The sequence below is a fragment of the Pleuronectes platessa genome, chromosome 19 (genome assembly GCF_947347685.1).
Source record: "Pleuronectes platessa chromosome 19, fPlePla1.1, whole genome shotgun sequence".
Taxonomy (NCBI): domain Eukaryota; kingdom Metazoa; phylum Chordata; class Actinopteri; order Pleuronectiformes; family Pleuronectidae; genus Pleuronectes; species Pleuronectes platessa.
Genome location: NC_070644.1, coordinates 20,964,516 through 20,983,477, shown reverse-complemented (window position 1 = coordinate 20,983,477; position 18,962 = coordinate 20,964,516). Strand labels below are relative to the sequence as shown.

General features: G+C 47.2%; 2 protein-coding genes across 2 annotated transcripts; one reads left to right on the top strand and one right to left on the bottom strand.

The window, feature by feature from the left end:
* The first annotated feature begins 103 nt into the window (after nt 1–103).
* fgfr1b (fibroblast growth factor receptor 1b) lies at nt 104–12,722 on the top strand. Its single transcript, XM_053410858.1, has 17 exons — nt 104–508; nt 3,271–3,395; nt 4,472–4,573; nt 4,651–4,823; nt 4,905–5,028; nt 5,422–5,612; nt 8,907–9,051; nt 9,131–9,321; nt 9,402–9,544; nt 9,629–9,750; nt 10,164–10,274; nt 10,817–11,007; nt 11,140–11,262; nt 11,342–11,412; nt 11,988–12,125; nt 12,225–12,330; nt 12,503–12,722. Exons 2-17 carry the CDS (start codon nt 3,293–3,295, stop codon nt 12,584–12,586), a joined length of 2,118 nt encoding a protein of 705 aa, XP_053266833.1. The 5' UTR covers nt 104–508; nt 3,271–3,292; the 3' UTR covers nt 12,587–12,722.
* Nucleotides 12,723–16,654: 3,932 nt separating this feature from the next.
* stc1l (stanniocalcin 1, like) lies at nt 16,655–18,271 on the bottom strand. Its single transcript, XM_053410859.1, has 5 exons — nt 18,157–18,271; nt 17,749–17,891; nt 17,522–17,629; nt 17,293–17,396; nt 16,655–16,943 (listed from the first exon to the last, which is right to left on the bottom strand). The coding sequence occupies exons 1-5, from the start codon at nt 18,266–18,268 to the stop codon at nt 16,655–16,657; spliced, it is 756 nt and encodes a 251-aa protein (XP_053266834.1). The 5' UTR covers nt 18,269–18,271.
* Between the last annotated feature and the right edge of the window lie 691 nt (nt 18,272–18,962).

The window sequence follows — 18,962 nt, the reverse complement described above, 5'->3', positions numbered from 1 at the left end:
GCGTCCTCGGAAAAACTGAGTCAATAAATCGTCAGTGAGGCATTAATGAAGAGACTGTGTGTGTGTGTGTGTGTGTGTGTGTGTGTGTGTGTGTGTGTGTGTGTGCGCGCGCCCGTGTGCCGTGTTAGTATGTGGGAGGAGTGTCCCTCTGTGGGCGTGTCTTGTCTCACACAATAACCCTCACTGAACTGTTCTATTCCCACGTTTTCCCTCCAGGAGCGAAGGACCCGTCCGGAGTCTGCAGACTGAGAACCAGAGGAACAGTGGAACCAGTTGAACAGTGGAATAAGTGGAGCAGAGAACCAGTGGATCAGACTGGGAGGGCTCCTCTCCGCAGCGCAGCAGCAGGATTCCGTCTCTCCTGGTCTTTTCCTGGTGTCTCCTGGTGTCTCCTGGTCTTTTCCTGGTGTCTCCTGGTGTCTCCTGGTGTCTCCTGGTCTTTTCCTGGTGTCTCCTGGTGTCTCCTGGTGTCTCCTGCTCGTTCAGTGTCTCCTCGCAGCTGCTTCAGGTCAGAAGCTTCACTGTAACTTCTTCTTTGGTTTCACTTTGTTCTGCTCAGGAAATATGTTCACATCTCATGTTGTTCACTGTTGTGTAGTTAAATGTGTTTATCATAAATCAAACTGCAGACAGATTGTAACAAGGTGGAAGAAATGATCCGTTTACATCCTTCACTGAAGTAAAAGTAATTTTACTGCAGTTAAAATACTCCATTAAAAGTCAAAGTCCTCCATCCGCTAAAGTTAACAAAAGCATTTTTAATTACTACTAATATCATTTATAAAGTGACTTGTGCCAGAGTGAAACCTGCTGTAATATTATGTAAATTACACTATTGATAGTTTTAAGAAACTGTAAAGTGAATTATTCATTTTGGGGAAGTTGATTCTTTAAGATGAAACATACTTTTTCTAAATGATCATTATTCTCCATCATGATTTCAACCTTTGTTCAGGATCTTTGATGTTAAGCTGAAAAGATCTAAACATATACACATCTATATCTCAACTATTACCTGGAGTCAAAAGCTGAGACGTTTCCCAGCGCTGAAAATGGAAATACTCATGTGAAGTAACTTCAAACTTTACTTAAATGCAGTAAAAGTGACTTTATGTTCCGAAGTAAACAATCTGAGTGTTTCCTCCTTTGTTCAGAGTTAAATAGGATCTTTGTCTTTTATTGTTCAGTCATTAACATCTTGTATCTGAGGCTCAGTCGTTTTCTTCTGGCTTCACTGTCCAGCAGCAGCTCAGTTAATGACACTGTCCCTGGGATCTGATATTAATCTGTTCACCTCCTGAGTTCTGTGGAGCGTGCACGAGGAGTGAGTCACTTTCCACTCGCCTGCTCCCTGGCTCCTGCAGCTCTGGCGTCTCCTCACCAACGTCCTCACAGACCCTATGAGGAGTTTTCATTCTGCTCCTGTGAAAGGCTGCTCCTCTCCCTCCGGATGAGGAGCTTCACCTCCTCCTGACGAGGAGCTTCACCTCCTCCTGCCTCAGCTCTCTTCCTGTTTGGCTGCGTGTTGTTGTTCCAGCTCGGGAGGCCTCAGCAGTTGGTGTGTTAGTATGAGAAGTATTCTGAGCTGCCAGCCGGCTGCAGAATGTGGTGTGTAGGTGAAGCTTCATCACGGGAGGTGGAGCCGAGGGAGGAGGACGGGACACAAGTTACTTATTAAGAGCTGAGGAGCACAGCGTCTCAGGGAGGATTCCATTTCACTTTGTTTTGGTGAGAGCGTTTGCACGAGCAGCAAAAGTCATAGAGCATGAAAGGACTTTAATATTTTATAGTTTGGAAAAAGTGTGATGAGGCTGAAGTATGAATCCTGTCTGTGAACTGAGGCTCTTAAACACAGCGCTGGAATAAAGATGGACGCTGCGTCTCCACTGGTTCACAGAAAACACAGTGTGCAGCTGTGGGACTAAAGTCTCCGCCCACACACACGCACAACCAATCAGGAGTCAGTCTCAGCTGTCAATCAGGACGTCTCGGTCCTTTTTCAAACCATCAGATTAATGAAAACAACCAAAACCAGTTTGTTTCAAACTGAGGACACGGGATCCGTCCAGAACGTGAGACGGACTCCAGGAGGAAACTCCACGAGACAGAGTGTGTCCGATTGGTCCCAGAGACAGATGTTGGACACATCTGGATCCAATCTCCAGCCTCCTGCTGGAGTTGTTTGAACGAGTTGTTGTTCCACACGCATGCACAGAGTGAACGAGGCCAGCGAGCAGCGGCTCAGCACTTTCTCCTGATCAGCTGACGTGTGCTCGTGCCCGTTCGGTCCACAGGGCACCGGGCGGCAGCTCGGGACAAAGTCCAGCCTCTGCTGCAGGATGCAGTGTCTGAGTCCTGTTTGTGTGTGTGGGACAATCACAGTCCACAACATGGAGCTTTGTGTTGGCAGCAGCTCACATAAAACACACAAACATCCTAATTCGCTTAGGAGGCCGCCGGCGTCCCTCTGTGTGTAATGTCTCCATCGTGTCTGGAGAAAGCTCCACATGCACACGCTGAGGACACATGCAGCTGGAGGACGGACTCAGTCATGAGATGGGTCCACAGCATCTGTGTCCTCTGTGTCCTCTGTGACGTCCTCTGTGATGTCCTCTGTGATGTCCTCTGTGTCCTCTGTGTCCTCTGTGATGTCCTCTGTGTCCTCTGTGTCCTCTGTGACGTCCTCTGTGTCCTCTGTGATGTCCTCTGTGTCCTCTGTGATGTCCTCTGTGACGTCCTCTGTGACGTCCTCGGTGACGTCTTCAGAGCTGCACTCTTCATCTTCTTGATGAGGCTCTTTAAATGATGAGTCAGGTTATTTTCTAACTGAACTGAAGTGAACCAGGCTGATGGACACTTAGTGTGTGTGTGTGTGTGTGTGTGTGTGTGTGTGTGTGTGTGTGTGTGTGTGTGTTTGTGTGTGTGTGTGTCTGTGTGAACAATTCACACTCTCTGTGACACATGCAGCAAATGGTGTATGTTTGTTTTAGGGAGCGTGCACGTGTGTGTGTGTGTGTCAGTGTGATTGACCGTGTTGTGTTTGACACATATGTAGTTCTCACAGGTCGAGTGTGTGTCTGTTTGGGGGGGGGGGGGGCCGTGTGACATCACAACACGTCTTCACTGAAACAGCTGCAGGAGTGAGAGAGGAAAGAGCTGAGTCATGTTCCACAGCTGATTCTCTGAAGACTCGATGGAAACATGTTCAATAACTGTGCTGATGATCGTCTCGTCGTGTCTCTCATTGTCTCCTTTGTGTCTCTGTCTCAGTGAGTTGACGTCTGAGGACCTGATGTCGTCCCCCCGCTGCTTCCTGCTGCTGTCCGGCCTCCTGCTGGTCCTGGTCCAGGTTCCTGGGACCCGCTGCAGACCGGCCACCGAGGACACGGACACAGGTAACGTCCTGATCACCTCAGGAGATAAGGAGCTGGGAGGTTTTTATGAATCAAACTCTTGAGGTTTTAAAAGATAAATCTTCAGGTCTGTGTTTCTCAGATCAAGAAGATGTGAATGTTTCAAACAGCTATTTGTCATTTTTTATTCTGACAGATTTTGACCAAGTACAAATCGATTTGAAACGTTTTCATGTTTGTTTCATCTGATATTTATTGTGAGTTAGTTATTTGTGTGTGTGCGTCTGCAGATTCCTCTCACATGCTCGTATCCAGTTGTTCTCGGTCTCTTGTCTGAGACGACTCCTTCACGTCTGATCTCAGATCTGCTGCTTCAGACTCTGTTTATTATCTAAAAAGTTATGAAACTTTCTAATGAACTCATTTCTTAAACAGGAAAGTGACTGTTCCTGGATCTGAAGCATCTGAAAGTGGTTACGTTGATTGTTCCGGTTGTAACTGAGGCTCGGCTCTGGTTGTGTGTGTTGTGTGTATCCTGTGCAGACACACTATCATAGGAACAGATGCACAGTGTGTTACAGAGTGTGTTACTGCAGCTCAGTGTGTGTGTTTGTGTGTGTGTGTGAGATCCGATCTGCAGAGTTCTCTCTTTACTTTCTGTGAGTGTCGTTCTGTTCCAAACATCTGGACTCCAGCTGTGTGTTGTTTTCTTGAGCCTGTAGGTTCATGTCTTCCTCTCACTCAGCATCATTTCAAACTCTCGGCCGTTCATAAACAAAACCTGTTTTAAATTTCCCACCTCGCTCGGTTTCAAACGAAACTTCATCCTCTGAAATCAAACCGCCGAGGCCGGGGCTCGGTCCAGCGTGGCCTCCGCTTCGCCCTCGTCCGCCCAGACGCTCGCTGCTTTTTATAAAGTGTTTGATGTGTTCCACAGAATGCACGTCTCCATCATCTATAGCCACCACAACACACAGACACACAAACAGAAAGTCCCAGAGGCTGTTTGTGTGTCTGTTCACCTCCAGTCTGACTTGAGCTCCTCAGACCAGCTGAGTGAAAGGAGACACACACACAGACACACACATCTTCTAAACATCTCCTTCTGTTGTTTGCAGTCGACGCAGTGAAGTCGTCTGAGGATGAAGAAGACGATGAGTCATCCTCAGAGGAAAACAAACTCTCCAATGAACTTTCAACGAGCAATGAGAAGCTGCAGCGTGAGTCTCTGTTTCTCCTCCTCTCTGTGTGTCTGTGGCTGGAGTGAAGGTTGTAATCCTGCTCGTCTCCTCCTCAGCGCTGGCGCCTCAGTGGGTGGTGCCGGAGAAGATGGAGAAGCAGCTCCACGCCGTTCCCGCCAGTCGGACGGTGAAGTTCAGGTGCCAGGCGTCGGGGAACCCAGCTCCCAGTCTGCACTGGTACAAGAACGGGAAACAGTTCAGGAAGGACCAGAGAATCGGAGGCTTCAAGGTTCGTGTTGGACCATCACATGAGGAGATCAAACCCAGACGTGTGAACAGCTGTTAGAATCCATCTGCTTGAATCTTTCAGGTCAGAGATAACATCTGGACTCTGATCATGGAGTCGGTGGTTCCATCAGACAAAGGGAACTACACGTGTGTGGTGGAGAACGAGTACGGGAGCCTGGAGCACACCTACCTGCTGGACGTAGTCGGTGAGACGAGTTCGAATCCCGATGACGTGTTGATTGTCCAACATGTGTTCTAATCCTGAGACCTGTCAGACGTGTCCTGAGTAGAGTCCAGAGGTTTCCTGTAGTGAGTGTGTGTGAAGCAGCAGCAGGTTGTTGGGTCCGACTCGTCACACCAAGAGGGGCGGAGCCTGTAGAGCAGCAGGAGGCGGGGCATGACGTATTAATTCTTTCCAACATGTCCACTCGCTCACTGGGAAGGTTCCAGAAGGTTCCAGAAGGTTCCAGTGTCTCTCATACAGAACCTCGGGAACCTTCTAGGAGAATGTCCAGTCTCCAGAGCAGGTCTGTAAACGTCTCCTGAGAGGGACAGGACGTCCTCTGATCCTCTGACATGTGTGAACTGGTCTCTTCCAGAGCGCTCCCCCCACAGGCCCATCCTGCAGGCCGGGCTGCCGGCCAACCAGACGGTGGTCGTTGGGTCCAACGTGCAGTTTGTGTGTCGGGTGTTCAGCGACCCGCAGCCTCACATCCAGTGGCTCAAGCACATCGTGGTCAACGGCAGCAGGGAGGGGCCGGACGGACACCCCTACGTCCTGGTTCTCAAGGTGAGACCCGAGGGAACCGGTTCACCAGAGTCAGACCGGTTCTGTCTGCAGCTCAGCTCAGAGGTTCAAACCTTCAGAAGTCTGTGGTTTCAATCAGTGCTCCGTGATTCTCCTTTCCTAACTCCTTACCTCTTCTCCTTCACATCTCTCCTTGACCTTGTGACGTTTTCCATCAGGGTCGAGGAAGAGTGGTGAGGAAAGGAGATGATTTAGTGGTGAGGAAAGGAGATGATTTAGTGGTGAGGAAAGGAGATGATCTAGTGGTGAGGAAAGGAGATGATCTAGTGGTGAGGAAAGGAGATGATTTATTGGTGAGGAAAGGAGATGATCTAGTGGTGAGGAAAGGAGATGATCTAGTGGTGTGGAAAGGAGATGATCTAGTGGTGAGGAAAGGAGATGATCTAGTGGTGTGGAAAGGAGATGATCTAGTGGTGAGGAAAGGAGATGATTTAGTGGTGAGGAAAGGAGATGATTTAGTGGTGAGGAAAGGAGATGATTTAGTGGTGAGGAAAGGAGATGATCTAGTGGTGAGGAAAGGAGATGATTTAGTGGTGAGGAAAGGAGATGATCTAGTGGTGAGGAAAGGAGATGATTTAGTGGTGAGGAAAGGAGATGATTTAGTGGTGAGGAAAGGAGATGATTTAGTGGTGAGGAAAGGAGATGATCTAGTGGTGAGGAAAGGAGATGATTTAGTGGTGAGGAAAGGAGATGATTTAGTGGTGAGGAAAGGAGATGATCTAGTGGTGTGGAAAGGAGATGATTTAGTGGTGAGGAAAGGAGATGATTTAGTGGTGAGGAAAGGAGATGATTTAGTGGTGAGGAAAGGAGATGATCTAGTGGTGAGGAAAGGAGATGATTTAGTGGTGAGGAAAGGAGATGATTTAGTGGTGAGGAAAGGAGATGATCTAGTGGTGAGGAAAGGAGATGATTTAGTGGTCAGGAAAGGAGATGATTTAGTGGTCAGGAAAGGAGATGATTTAGTGGTGAGGAAAGGAGATGATCTAGTGGTGAGGAAAGGAGATGATCTAGTGGTGAGGAAAGGAGATGATTTAGTGGTGAGGAAAGGAGATGATTTAATAGTGAGGAAAGGAGATGATCTAGTGGTGAGGAAAGGAGATGATCTAGTGGTGAGGAAAGGAGATGTTTTAGTGGTGAGGAAAGGAGATGATCTAGTGGTGAGGAAAGGAGATGATTTAGTGGTGAGGAAAGGAGATGATCTAGTGGTGAGGAAAGGAGATGTTTTAGTGGTGAGGAAAGGAGATGATTTAGTGATGAGGAAAGGAAATGATTTAGTGGTGAGGAAAGGAGATGATTTAGTGGCGAGGAAAGGAGATGATTTAGTGGTGAGGAAAGGAGATGATTTAGTGGTGAGGAAAGGAGATGATTTAGTGGTGAGGAAAGGAGATGATCTAATGGTGAGGAAAGGAGATGATTTAGTGGTGAGGAAAGGAGATGATTTAATAGTGAGGAAAGGAGATGATCTAGTGGTGAGGAAAGGAGATGATCTAGTGGTGAGGAAAGGAGATGTTTTAGTGGTGAGGAAAGGAGATGATCTAGTGGTGAGGAAAGGAGATGATTTAGTGGTGAGGAAAGGAGATGATCTAGTGGTGAGGAAAGGAGATGTTTTAGTGGTGAGGAAAGGAGATGATTTAGTAATGAGGAAAGGAAATGATTTAGTGGTGAGGAAAGGAGATGATTTAGTGGCGAGGAAAGGAGATGATTTAGTGGCGAGGAAAGGAGATGATTTAGTGGCGAGGAAAGGAGATGATCTAGTGGTGAGGAAAGGAGATGATCTAGTGGTGAGGAAAGGAGATGATCTACTGGTGAGGAAAGGAGATGATTTAGTGGTGAGGAAAGGAGATGATTTAGTGGTGAGGAAAGGAGATGATTTAATAGTGAGGAAAGGAGATGATTTAGTGGTGAGGAAAGGAGATGATCTAGTGGTGAGGAAAGGAGATGTTTTAGTGGTGAGGAAAGGAGATGATCTAGTGGTGAGGAAAGGAGACGATTTAGTGGTGAGGAAAGGAGATGATCTAGTGGTGAGGAAAGGAGATGATTTAGTGGTGAGGAAAGGAGATGATTTAATAGTGAGGAAAGGAGATGATCTAGTGGTGAGGAAAGGAGATGATCTAGTGGTGAGGAAAGGAGATGTTTTAGTGGTGAGGAAAGGAGATGATCTAGTGGTGAGGAAAGGAGATGATTTAGTGGTGAGGAAAGGAGATGATCTAGTGGTGAGGAAAGGAGATGTTTTAGTGGTGAGGAAAGGAGATGATTTAGTGATGAGGAAAGGAAATGATTTAGTGGTGAGGAAAGGAGATGATTTAGTGGCGAGGAAAGGAGATGATTTAGTGGTGAGGAAAGGAGATGATTTAGTGGTGAGGAAAGGAGATGATTTAGTGGTGAGGAAAGGAGATGATTTAATAGTGAGGAAAGGAGATGATCTAGTGGTGAGGAAAGGAGATGATCTAGTGGTGAGGAAAGGAGATGTTTTAGTGGTGAGGAAAGGAGATGATCTAGTGGTGAGGAAAGGAGATGATCTAGTGGTGAGGAAAGGAGATGATTTAGTGGTGAGGAAAGGACATGATTTAATAGTGAGGAAAGGAGATGATCTAGTGGTGAGGAAAGGAGATGATCTAGTGGTGAGGAAAGGAGATGTTTTAGTGGTGAGGAAAGGAGATGATCTAGTGGTGAGGAAAGGAGATGATTTAGTGATGAGGAAAGGAAATGATTTAGTGGTGAGGAAAGGAGATGATTTAGTGATGAGGAAAGGAGATGATCTAGTGGTGAGGAAAGGAGATGATCTAGTGGTGAGGAAAGGAGATGATTTAGTGGTGCGGAAAGGAGATGATTTAGTGGTCAGGAAAGGAGATGATTTAGTGGTGAGGAAAGGAGATGATTCAGACTTTCTGAACACACCTAAGTGTTGTTATTGTTTTGCTTGAGGGACCCCTAGTGGCAGAAACATTGCACAACGTCTTTAAATCAAATGGTGATGATTAATAATGAGATTAAACAGATTCTCAGGAGCTGAACACATTTATGATGATGACTGAACTGTTCCAGATGTTCTACTGTCGACACTCAGAACTTCAGTCGTGATCTTGTCCTCGTGTGGTGAGGTCATCAGTCAGGTGACCTCTCTGCCTGGTGTGGTGAGGTCATCAGTCAGGTGACCTCTCTGCCTGGTGTGGTGAGGTCATCAGTCAGGTGACCTCTCTGCCTGGTGTGGTGAGGTCATCAGTCAGGTGACCTCTCTGCGCCTCCTCTTGTATCTAACCTGTCTCTCGTCCTCAGGTTGCCGGTTTGAACACCACAGATAAAGAGATGGAGCTTCTGACCCTGAGCAACGTGTCCCTGGAGGACGCTGGCGAGTACACGTGTTTTGCAGGAAACTCCATCGGCGTGTCTCACCACTCTGCGTGGCTCAACGTCGTGAAAGGTTTGTGCCGAGGTTCAGAAACTTTAAATCCTTACTTCATAAAAGATTCTCTGTTCACACGTGTCTCCTCCCACCTCAGACCTGCCCCCCTCCCCTCTGCCCTCCCAGACCTACCTGGAGATCTTCATCTACTGCCTCGGCTTCTTCATCGTCATCATCCTCACCATCACCGCCGTCGTCTGCCGTCTCTGCTGCTCCCCGAAGAAGAGCGACTTCAGCGGCCAGCTGGCTGTCCAGAAACTGGCCAAGAGCATTCCCCTGAGGAGACAGGTAAGACCTCTGCGTCCGTCTCTGTGTCCTGTCCCTGGACCACAGAGGGCGTCCCTCACCTCGTCTCTCTTCGTCTCCAGGTGTCTGTCGAGTCCTCGTCCTCGCTGCATTCTGGGATGTGTCTGATGCGTCAGTCCCGTCTCTCCAGCGCGGCCACCATCCTGGCAGGAGTGTCGGAGTACGAGCTCCCCTACGACCCGGTGTGGGAGCTGCCTCGGGACCGGTACGTCCTCCACACATGTGATCTACGTGTCTGCAGGTCTGTTGTGTGTTCGTGTGTGTGTGTTCATGTGTGTGTGTTTCTCAGGCTGCTGCTGGGGAAGCCTCTGGGTGAAGGTTGTTTCGGTCAGGTGGTTCTGGCCGAGGCCGCCGGTCTCGGCCAGAACAAACCGACGCGTGTCTCTCAAGTCGCAGTGAAGATGCTGAAAGGTGAGAAACTCTTTCACTTTGGTGCAAGAAGAGTTTGAGGGTCAGAAAAAACCTTTTTCAATTCAAACTGTTAAAGATCAAACAACATGGAGCAGAAGTTTGAAAATACAAATCTTACAGATGAGAAAAAAGGTAGAAATAAAATGTTTATGATTAAACTAGTCCGATCCAGAACAGGAACAAAGAGGAGGAGCTGCTGATGGATCATTTCTATCATAACTGTGACAGCTGTCAGTCACTCTCTGGATGTTTGGATCAGAGGAGACGACTTTGATCTCCAAGTTAGAAAACTGAACAGAATCTGCCTCCACCTACTTTCTGTCTCTGAAACTCTTCTGTACTTTAGTTTCTGGAGTTCTGTTGAAAGTTTGAAGAGAATAAAACTCTGAATCTGTTTCCTGGTGGACGAGCAGCGGACGCCACAGAGAAGGACCTGTCAGACCTCATCGCTGAGATGGAGATGATGAAGATGATCGGGAAACACAAGAACATCATCAACCTGCTGGGAGCCTGCACTCAGGACGGTGAGCACTGTAATGTGTGATGATGAGGATGAGGATGAGGATGAAGATGAGGATGAGGATGATGATGAAGATGAGGATGATGATGAGGATGAGGATGATGAGGAGGATGATGAAGATGAGGATGATGAGGATGAAGATTAGGATGAGGATGATGAGGATGAAGATGAGGATGAGGATGATGAGGATGAGAATGATGAGGATGATGATGAAGATGAGGATGAGGATGAGGAGGATCAGGATGAGGATGATGAAGATGAGGATGATGAGGATGAGGATGAGGAGGATCATGATGAGGATGATGAAGATGAAGATGAGGATGATGATGATGAAGATTATGATGAGGATGAAGATGATAATGAGGATGATGATGATGAAGATGATGATGATGATGAGGATGATGATGATGATGAGGATAAGGATGATGAGGATGATGATGATTATGATGAGGATGATGATGATGATGATGATGATGATGATGATGATGATGAGGATGATGATGATGATGATGATGATGTACTGACGACGAAGCTCCCCTCCACCAGGTCCTCTGTACGTGGTGGTGGAGTACGCCTCCCAGGGGAACCTCAGGGAGTTCCTCCGCACTCGTCGGCCCGTTGGCCTGGAGTACTGGAGCGAGTCCAGACAGACGCCTCTGGACAGTTTGGAGATGAAGGAGCTGGTGTCTGCTGCGTACCAGGTGGCCAGAGGGATGGCGTACCTGGCCTCCAAGAAGGTCAGTGTCCCTCACCTCACCAACATTCAGGACAGCCTCATGCTTCACTCACATATCTATGGGATCAGTCAAAGAGTGAGATGCAGAGTGGAACCATGAAGCTGTTTGAAACGTCTCCTCTCTGCTGTCCAGTGTATCCACAGAGACCTGGCAGCCAGGAACGTCCTGGTCACAGAAGACAACGTGATGAAGATCGCAGACTTCGGTTTGGCTCGAGACGTCCACCACATCGACTACTACAAGAAGACGACCAACGTGAGAGACGCTGGGAGACTTGAACTGAACTGTGACCTGTTGAGAGGATGAAGGTGTGACTCAGGTGATGTTGTTTCAGGGTCGTCTGCCGGTGAAGTGGATGGCGCCAGAGGCTTTGTTCGACCGGGTCTACACTCACCAGAGCGACGTGTGAGTGGTTTCATCCTCTGTCAGAAAAGAACCAAACATCTTCCTTCCTAGCTTCCTGAAGTCAGAGGAGACCTTTTCAGATTCGTTGTTTTGTCGATGAAAGAATCAAATCCTAAGATCACTGGATCTGAAACTATGAATGAACTAGAATCCGTGCAGACCTCATTTAATCCTGCATTTTGTATTTAATGCAAAGTAAACACACAAGATGTTTTCAGACATGAACTGAGGTCTGACGTGTTCTTCGCGTGTTCCCACCATGTTCCTCATGGGTTCCCCCATGTTCCTGAAGTGTTGCTCACGTGTTCCTAACGTGTTCCTGACGTGTTCCTGTTGTTGTGAACGAGTCGGACCGATAACCTGCTGCTGCTTCACAAACAACAACTACACAACACGCCCAGACAACATTTGACAGAGTTCATATCTGAAAACATCTTAAACTCCATCACGACAGCATTAAACAGGAAGCAGGTCGACACTTTGACAACAGAGCTACTTTACAACTTTTAATTATAACTGAGAGAATATATCATTGCTCATGTGAGGACGCTCAGTGACGGTGTCTTCTGTCTCAGGTGGTCCTTTGGCGTCTTGTTGTGGGAGATCTTCACCCTCGGTGGATCTCCGTACCCTGGCGTCCCCGTGGAGGAGCTGTTCAAGCTGCTGAAGGAGGGTCACCGCATGGAGAAACCCCCCGCCTGCACCCAGGAGCTGTGAGTTCACACGACCCGTTCACACCTGCTGTCAACACGTGTCCTGAGTGATCCCATCAAACATTTACTGCTGTAAGTTCACACCTGGTGTTTGTTCAGGTACCTGACCATGAGGGACTGCTGGCACGCCGTCCCGTCTCGCAGACCCACCTTCCTGCAGCTGGTGGAAGATCTGGACCGAACGCTTTCTCTCAGTTCCAACCAGGTAAGAGTCCTGTGGAACAGAACCATGGTTCAGTTTGATCCAGAACCAGAACTCCTCCTCTGGTCTGGGGGAATCTTTCACACCTGATGTTAAGGGTCTGAAGCTCTGATCCTTGAATCCATGATGGTCCCTGAGAAAACCAATCCCCTTGTTTCTGTCTCCATCTCCTCAGGAGTACCTGGATCTGTCCGTTCCTCTGGTCCAGTACTCCACAGTCAGCGTCTCCTCTTCAGCTCTATCCAGGAGCTCCACATAGGCGTCCTGGGACCGATTCCCTTCCTGCAGCACCTTCATCCCGTTTCCTCTGCTGTGGCGGGGCGGCGGCGGCAGAAGTCCCAGACGAAGCTGGGCAGGAGGAGCTCAGACCAGCCGCTCCGCCGTGGTCCTTCTCAGCAGCCTGATGTGAAGAACATCTGGACGGAGCTGGACCGTGTGCGTCCCCTCAACAAGGCCTCAGGAAGCAGCTTGCACACGCCTCCTCCAGCGTGAAGAGACACTGAGCGAGGAGCCCTGGGATCCGGACTCTGCCCCCCCCACTGTGGTCCTGGGCAAAATGTTCATGCAATGTAAATAATATTCTGTGTTCCAGGGGATTTATTAGAGAAATGTGACATGAGACGATAAATCGGAGAAGAAGTAAATCACCAAAAACCAAATAATTGAATAAAATACACAGAACTCATAAATAAATCTATAAATATTGAAGAATAACCAACATGTTCATGCTACAGCCCTCTAATCCCTCTATTTTAAATTATTTGTTCTATTTATAGATTTATATCATACGATTGAATATTGTGTCCATTTATGGGGAAAAAAACTGATTTAGAGATAAATCATAATATGAGAAAGTTGTTATATTACGGGAAGAAAGTCATAATTGAGAAGGAAGTTAATTTAATGAGGAAAAAAGTCATATTTAATCATATTTCTCGGATTAAATTACAACTTTTTTTTGTCTCTGAATCGTACGACTTCCATCTCAGAATACTTTTCCTCACTATGGCCTTAATACTCTGTTGTTATATCTTGTGCATTTTATTCTTGATTTTGTCTCAGTTTATTTTGTGTATTTCTTGCATCAGATTAGTTTTTTCAGTCTGAAGCCACAGATGATGAAGATGATGATGAAGATGTCGTCAGTGTTACAGTTGAACTTTGCACTTAACCTCCAGCTGACTCCAGCCTGCAGTTACACAAACATGTATAATAACTGATTAACAATATTAAAATCTTTTTAAATAATTTGTTGTCCTGTGCCTCGAGATCTTTAAACTGTCGTCGATCAGCTGATCAGTCGCTCCCGTGTAAAGTGATGACAGATGACAGATGACTGACAGATGACTGACAGATGACTGACAGATGACTGACAGATGATCATAGACTATAAATAAACATTATCTGTATCGCCCCCTGGTGTCTGGCTGCTGTATAGCTCATAAACCCCCCTCCTCCATGTTACCAGACGGGACATGAACTCAAATAGAATTTCAAAGTTTGTTCAAGTTTCTCATCAGTTTGGTTTGAATCAGTGATTTGAAGATATAAAACATGAGACGTCCTGATTGACAGCTGAGACCGACTCAGGATTGGTTAAGTGTGTGAATGGGCGGGACGTCGACACCACTGCTCCACCATCACTTCAGACTCTGACTGTTGATGACGTCACTGGTCCTGGAGACATTTGACCTTCGTTTGTGTCCAACAGGAGGAAGAGGAGACGCGTCGGCCATCTTTATTTACACTGATCGAATCACAGTGTGTCGGATCTGTTTTAAAGCTTCTGATGTTTGCCAACTGGAAACGAAGCAGGAGGAGACTTCCCCCTGCGTGTGTGTGTGTGTGTGTGTGTGTGTGACCTTGGAGATGAGGATAAAGAGTCTCTGTGTCTCCAACAAGAACTTCTCATAGAATTCATGTGTATGTTGGACATGAAGAGATGAATTGTGGGAAGAGAGGCCTGTGCGTCATCTATCACACACACACCCGCACACACAGACTCACACACACACACACAGACTCACACACAGACTCACACACACACACAGACTCACACACACACACACACACACACATCTTCTCCTGGTTTTCTCTGCAGCAGCGTTTCCTCCCTCAGAGGAAATGTTCTTGTAAAACAGGTGAAGTAGATCATGTATCTCAGTCTGTGACGTTGTTTTCTCTTTGTAGCCTCTGGCTGTGTGTGTGTTTGTGTGTGTGTTAGTGAGTGTGTGTGTGTGTGTGTGTGTGTGTGTGGGTGAAGCAGTTTCAACATCATCTGGCTCCTCTCCCTCTCTCTCCTCTCTCTCCTCGCTCTCCTTCCTGTGTTGGACAGGAACCTTCTCTCCTCAGAGATCTGCTGCCTCCTCCAACATGTGTCTGACTTCCAGAGAAGAAGACTTCCTGCTGCTGCCTCTCCTCACTGAACATCTCTGAACACACACGACTAAACCACTTTGAATAAACAACGTGTGAACATTTCCACCTTCAAGCAGCGGTCAACATGTCACTCTCTGATTAACAAAGACTGGAAACAAGGGGAAACTGTTAGCTGTGATCTCCTCAGTCTCTGATTCTCTAAACATTATAATAGAATCCTCTTTATTCTTGGTATGAGGTCGTCACTTCACACCTGCTGCAGAGGAGCTGGTTCACACTGAAGAAGACTGAAACCGGCTCAAACCGGACCGTTCAAACCACACTACAGGAAACACTGGATTGTTTCTGACTTCATATGAACCATAACTTTACATTTATTAAATCTTTGGCTAAGTGAGATGTTTCCACATCTCTGGAGATTAGAATCAGTCTCAGATCTGCTGCAGGAGACGCTGCAGGATACGAGGGGGGGGGGGGGGGGGGGCGACAGCTCGTCTTTCTCACCCAGACTGATGGAGGTTAATGGGCCATAACCTGGAGGTGAGGCTCCATTATGGCTCTGCCATTAGCTCCAGGACAGATGGCTGATGGGTGAGGGTCACTCTACACCTCCGAACCAACAAGCCTGAACAAACACCAGGAAGTGCCGAAGGTATTTATGAGAGGTGAGGATTCTAAATCTGCTTCTGTTGGTTCAGCTCATTCTTAGATTCTGTCTCTCATTCAGATGCTCACATTTATAATTATTAATAACAGACTTTCTTTCAGCTGCAGGAAACTCAACAGAATCCTTGTGGTCAAACTTCCTCTTGAATTCCAGCTTCACTGCAGTTTGGTTTCTTTGGTTGTGATGTAAGAAGCTCAGACGATGGAAACGTCTCATGTGTGAATGTGAAGAAACTTTGACACCTGAACAAATCTTCCTAAAGCATTCGTAGCTTTTTGTTCAGAAATGAACAGATGAGCATCAGAACAGGAACAAACTGAATGAAGCTGGAAAACACTGAGATGCATCTCTGTGCACGTAGGCCCCCTAGTGGCCGCTGCGGGGAAGCACAGATGAAGTCTACTATGATGGTTTATCACGTTTCTCCTCAGAAATTCAAACCAGGAAAGTTTCCAACGTCGATGAAAAGTTCAATAACAGAAAGAGTTTATCAGTGAGTTAAACTTTACATTGTCTGTAGTTTATATTTTTAAATCTGCAGAAATCTGTAGCTTTAATGCGTTTAATTTGGTTTGGCGTCATATCCTCCTTGTGCACAGTCAGTGTTTTCCTGTTTGATCCAGTTTGAAGTCACATTTTAATAAACCCTTTTGAGATGTTGCTGGGTTTTATATCTATGTTTGAAGCAGATGAAGGATTTTAGTTTGTGATCTGAAGTTTTCTGAGGAACAAGCTGAGCAGACGAAGCAGCAGCTCGACTCTCAGACGCTCATCTTATCTTTGGAGGAATGAAATCTTTTCAAATGTTAAATAACATCCATCACACAAGCCAAACTGATTCATATCACATCTTTATTTCCTCCACCACCTCAGGTTTTACATCCCGACCACAGTGAGCTCGAAACCCATCGCACATCTTCAGCTAATAAACTGATCTCAGACCAGGAGACGTCACAGAGCTCCACGACCAGCATGAAGCATCTTCTGACTCCAGAGCTTCCCTCACACCACATGAAATGTAACAGCTTCATAAATTAACTCATTTAAGAAAATAAATATGGGTCGTTATCTCAGTAACAGGCCTCTTGTTTTGAAATGTCTTTAGCGCTCGGGACGTCAGGCGGTGTGTGGATGGACGGAGCAGGTCCACCCAAATATTAACAATAACATATGTGATTATTACCTCAAATCTAGAGCTCAGATATCAGAGTAAGATATGGTTTGATAGTCTGAGGTGAAAGCTGCAGGTTGGTATCAGGACTGTGAGCGTGCACTTGTTTTCTAGTTCTCTGTGACGTCGCCCTCAGCGGCGTCCACAGACCTCCTGGCGAACAGGTGGGTGGGGTCCCGGCCCCGGAAGCCGGGCTGGACGTTGAAGACGGGCATGTTCCTCCAGCTGGACGGGTTGTTGTAGGTGGCGGCGCCGGAGCCGGCAGCGCAGGGCTTGTTCTGGACGAGCTGGAGGAAGGTCTCCATGTCGGGGCCCAACCTGGAGATGAGGCCGGACCTCACGGTCGCCACCGTCTCCTCGTCGCACGCCTGCAGCGTCTGCAGCAGCGTGCTGTAATATCTGCTCCAGGAAACAGAGGGTTCAGCCAAATGACAGGAAGTAACAGGAGGTTTGTTTCCTCTTGTGGGATAAAGTTCAGCAAAGGTCAAAGGTTTAAAGTCTCCTGCACAGAAAGCAGACATTTACTACTCCTCTGGAAGCTGTTGACCAATCAGAGCAGACCGGGCTTTATCAGGAGGGGGGACTTAAAGAGACAGGAGCTCAAACCAAGTGTTTGAGACAGAGGCTGAATAGAGGAGCTGCAGCGATGGACAATCTGTGTTTTGTTCCTCATTCTTGTGAATACTGTGTGTGTGTGTGTGCGTGTGTGTGTGTGTGTGTGTGTGTGTCTGTGTGTGTGTGATCTCACCTGTTGGGGAAGTGAGCTGGTACCTGCACCACCTCTCCGATGGCGTCAGGGTTACTACGGGCCACAGTGCAGATGTCCAGACTGGTGTAACACTCTTCTTGCACCTTTTTAAAGAAATGAATTTAATCACAGAGTGAGCCGAGGACACAGCAGAGGACACAGCAGAGGACACAGCAGAGGACACAGCAGAGGACACAGCAGAGGACACAGCAGAGGACAGTTCACTGACCTCAGCGATCATCCTCTGGAAGATGTTACAGCGGCGGATGGTTTGGAAAACCTTTGATGAGATTCCCTGGGAGATGCACTGAAGAGTCTTCTTCACAAAGGTTTTACCCTGAAGGATGAAGGACATACAGTCTCAGGTCAGACAGACAGACAGGTGGACAGACAGGTGGACAGACAGACAGGTGGACAGACAGGTGGACAGACAGGTGGACAGACAGACAGACTGACCTCTGTGTTGAAGGTTGCAGCCGTGTGGAGGAAGAGTTCACAGATCTCATGCATCCCATCGGTGTCGCAGGTTGAATTCTCCAGACAAGAGAAGAAGCCGCAGCCCACAGACACAGCACCGGTCAAACATCTGGCCACATCAGCTGCAGACACACACACACACACACACACACACACACACAAAATTATGGTGTGTAAAATCTCATGGAAACACTCAACTTAAACCATTTTACTTCATAGACACCTGCTAATTCTGTATCTAAATACAAACTACAACAACAAAAGTCATAAAATCCTTAAGTAAAGTACAGTAAAGTACAGTACAGTGAAGTACTGTGAGTTCCGATGCAGTATTAATAAACAGAGTGCATGCTCCGGTCGGGGGGAAGCAGCAGCTCCGGGACTCACTGGGGCTGTTGGCGGAGAAGCGAGCCCGGCGGGGGGCCGCCTCCTCCGGGAGCAGCTCGAAACACGCGGCGGAGCCGAGCACGAGCACGAGCAGAGCGGGACCGCGCAGCATGACGTCTGAGGATGAGGAGGATGAGGAGGAAGAAGAGGATCTGAGTCGCTGATGATGAAGATGAAGATGATGATGACTGCACTGACCACAGCTCGCTTATATACACACAGTCCAATGGAACGGACCAATCACAGCGCGTCCTCTCAGCTCATGTTTTATTCATCAGGTGAAATGAACCCGATGAATATTTCCACGTTCAACTGAACCGGTAACTTTCACACGCACGTGACTATAAAGCAGAAGAATCACAAAGTTCAGATATCATGAATTATTATTTCATTTTAATTTCCTATAATTGTTTTCACCATCATTATTATAAGCGTTTCAGACAGAAGTACCAGAGATAAAGTGTGTGTTTGTGTGTGTGTGCGTGTGTGTGTGCGTGTGTGTGTGCGTGTGTGTGTGCGTGTGTGTGTGTGTGTGTGTGTGTGTGTGTGTGTGTGTGTGTGTTCTAAAATAGCTTCAGTGGGAAACGGAAGCTTCACTTCGGGATTCAAGTCACGTCTGAAGTTTCTCTCTTGTTCACTCGAGTCGAACAAGTTGATCAGTGAGTGAACAGGATGATAAAATGTTTCTGTGAGTTACTGCAGTAAAAGTACTTCTTCACCGATGTAACATTACTGTCAAGTACTGCAATCAAGAATACATGTAGATAAAGTATCAGAAGAAACAACGTAAAGCAGGTAAAGTACTT

What these genes read in the sequence shown, in the direction of transcription:
- fgfr1b (XM_053410858.1), top strand. Translation starts at nt 3,293, where the DNA reads ATGTCGTCCCCCCGCTGCTTCCTGCTGCTGTCCGGCCTCCTGCTGGTC. An exon ending in GCATTCCCCTGAGGAGACAG is followed by an intron (nt 9,322 to 9,401) that starts GTAAGACCTCTG and finishes CTTCGTCTCCAG; the next exon opens with GTGTCTGTCGAGTCCTCGTC. An exon ending in CCCGCCTGCACCCAGGAGCT is followed by an intron (nt 12,126 to 12,224) that starts GTGAGTTCACAC and finishes GTGTTTGTTCAG; the next exon opens with GTACCTGACCATGAGGGACT.
- stc1l (XM_053410859.1), bottom strand. Translation starts at nt 18,268, where the DNA reads ATGCTGCGCGGTCCCGCTCTGCTCGTGCTCGTGCTCGGCTCCGCCGCG. An exon ending in CTTCTCCGCCAACAGCCCCA is followed by an intron (nt 17,892 to 18,156) that starts GTGAGTCCCGGA and finishes GTGTGTCTGCAG; the next exon opens with CTGATGTGGCCAGATGTTTG. An exon ending in TCCAGAGGATGATCGCTGAG is followed by an intron (nt 17,397 to 17,521) that starts GTCAGTGAACTG and finishes TTCTTTAAAAAG; the next exon opens with GTGCAAGAAGAGTGTTACAC.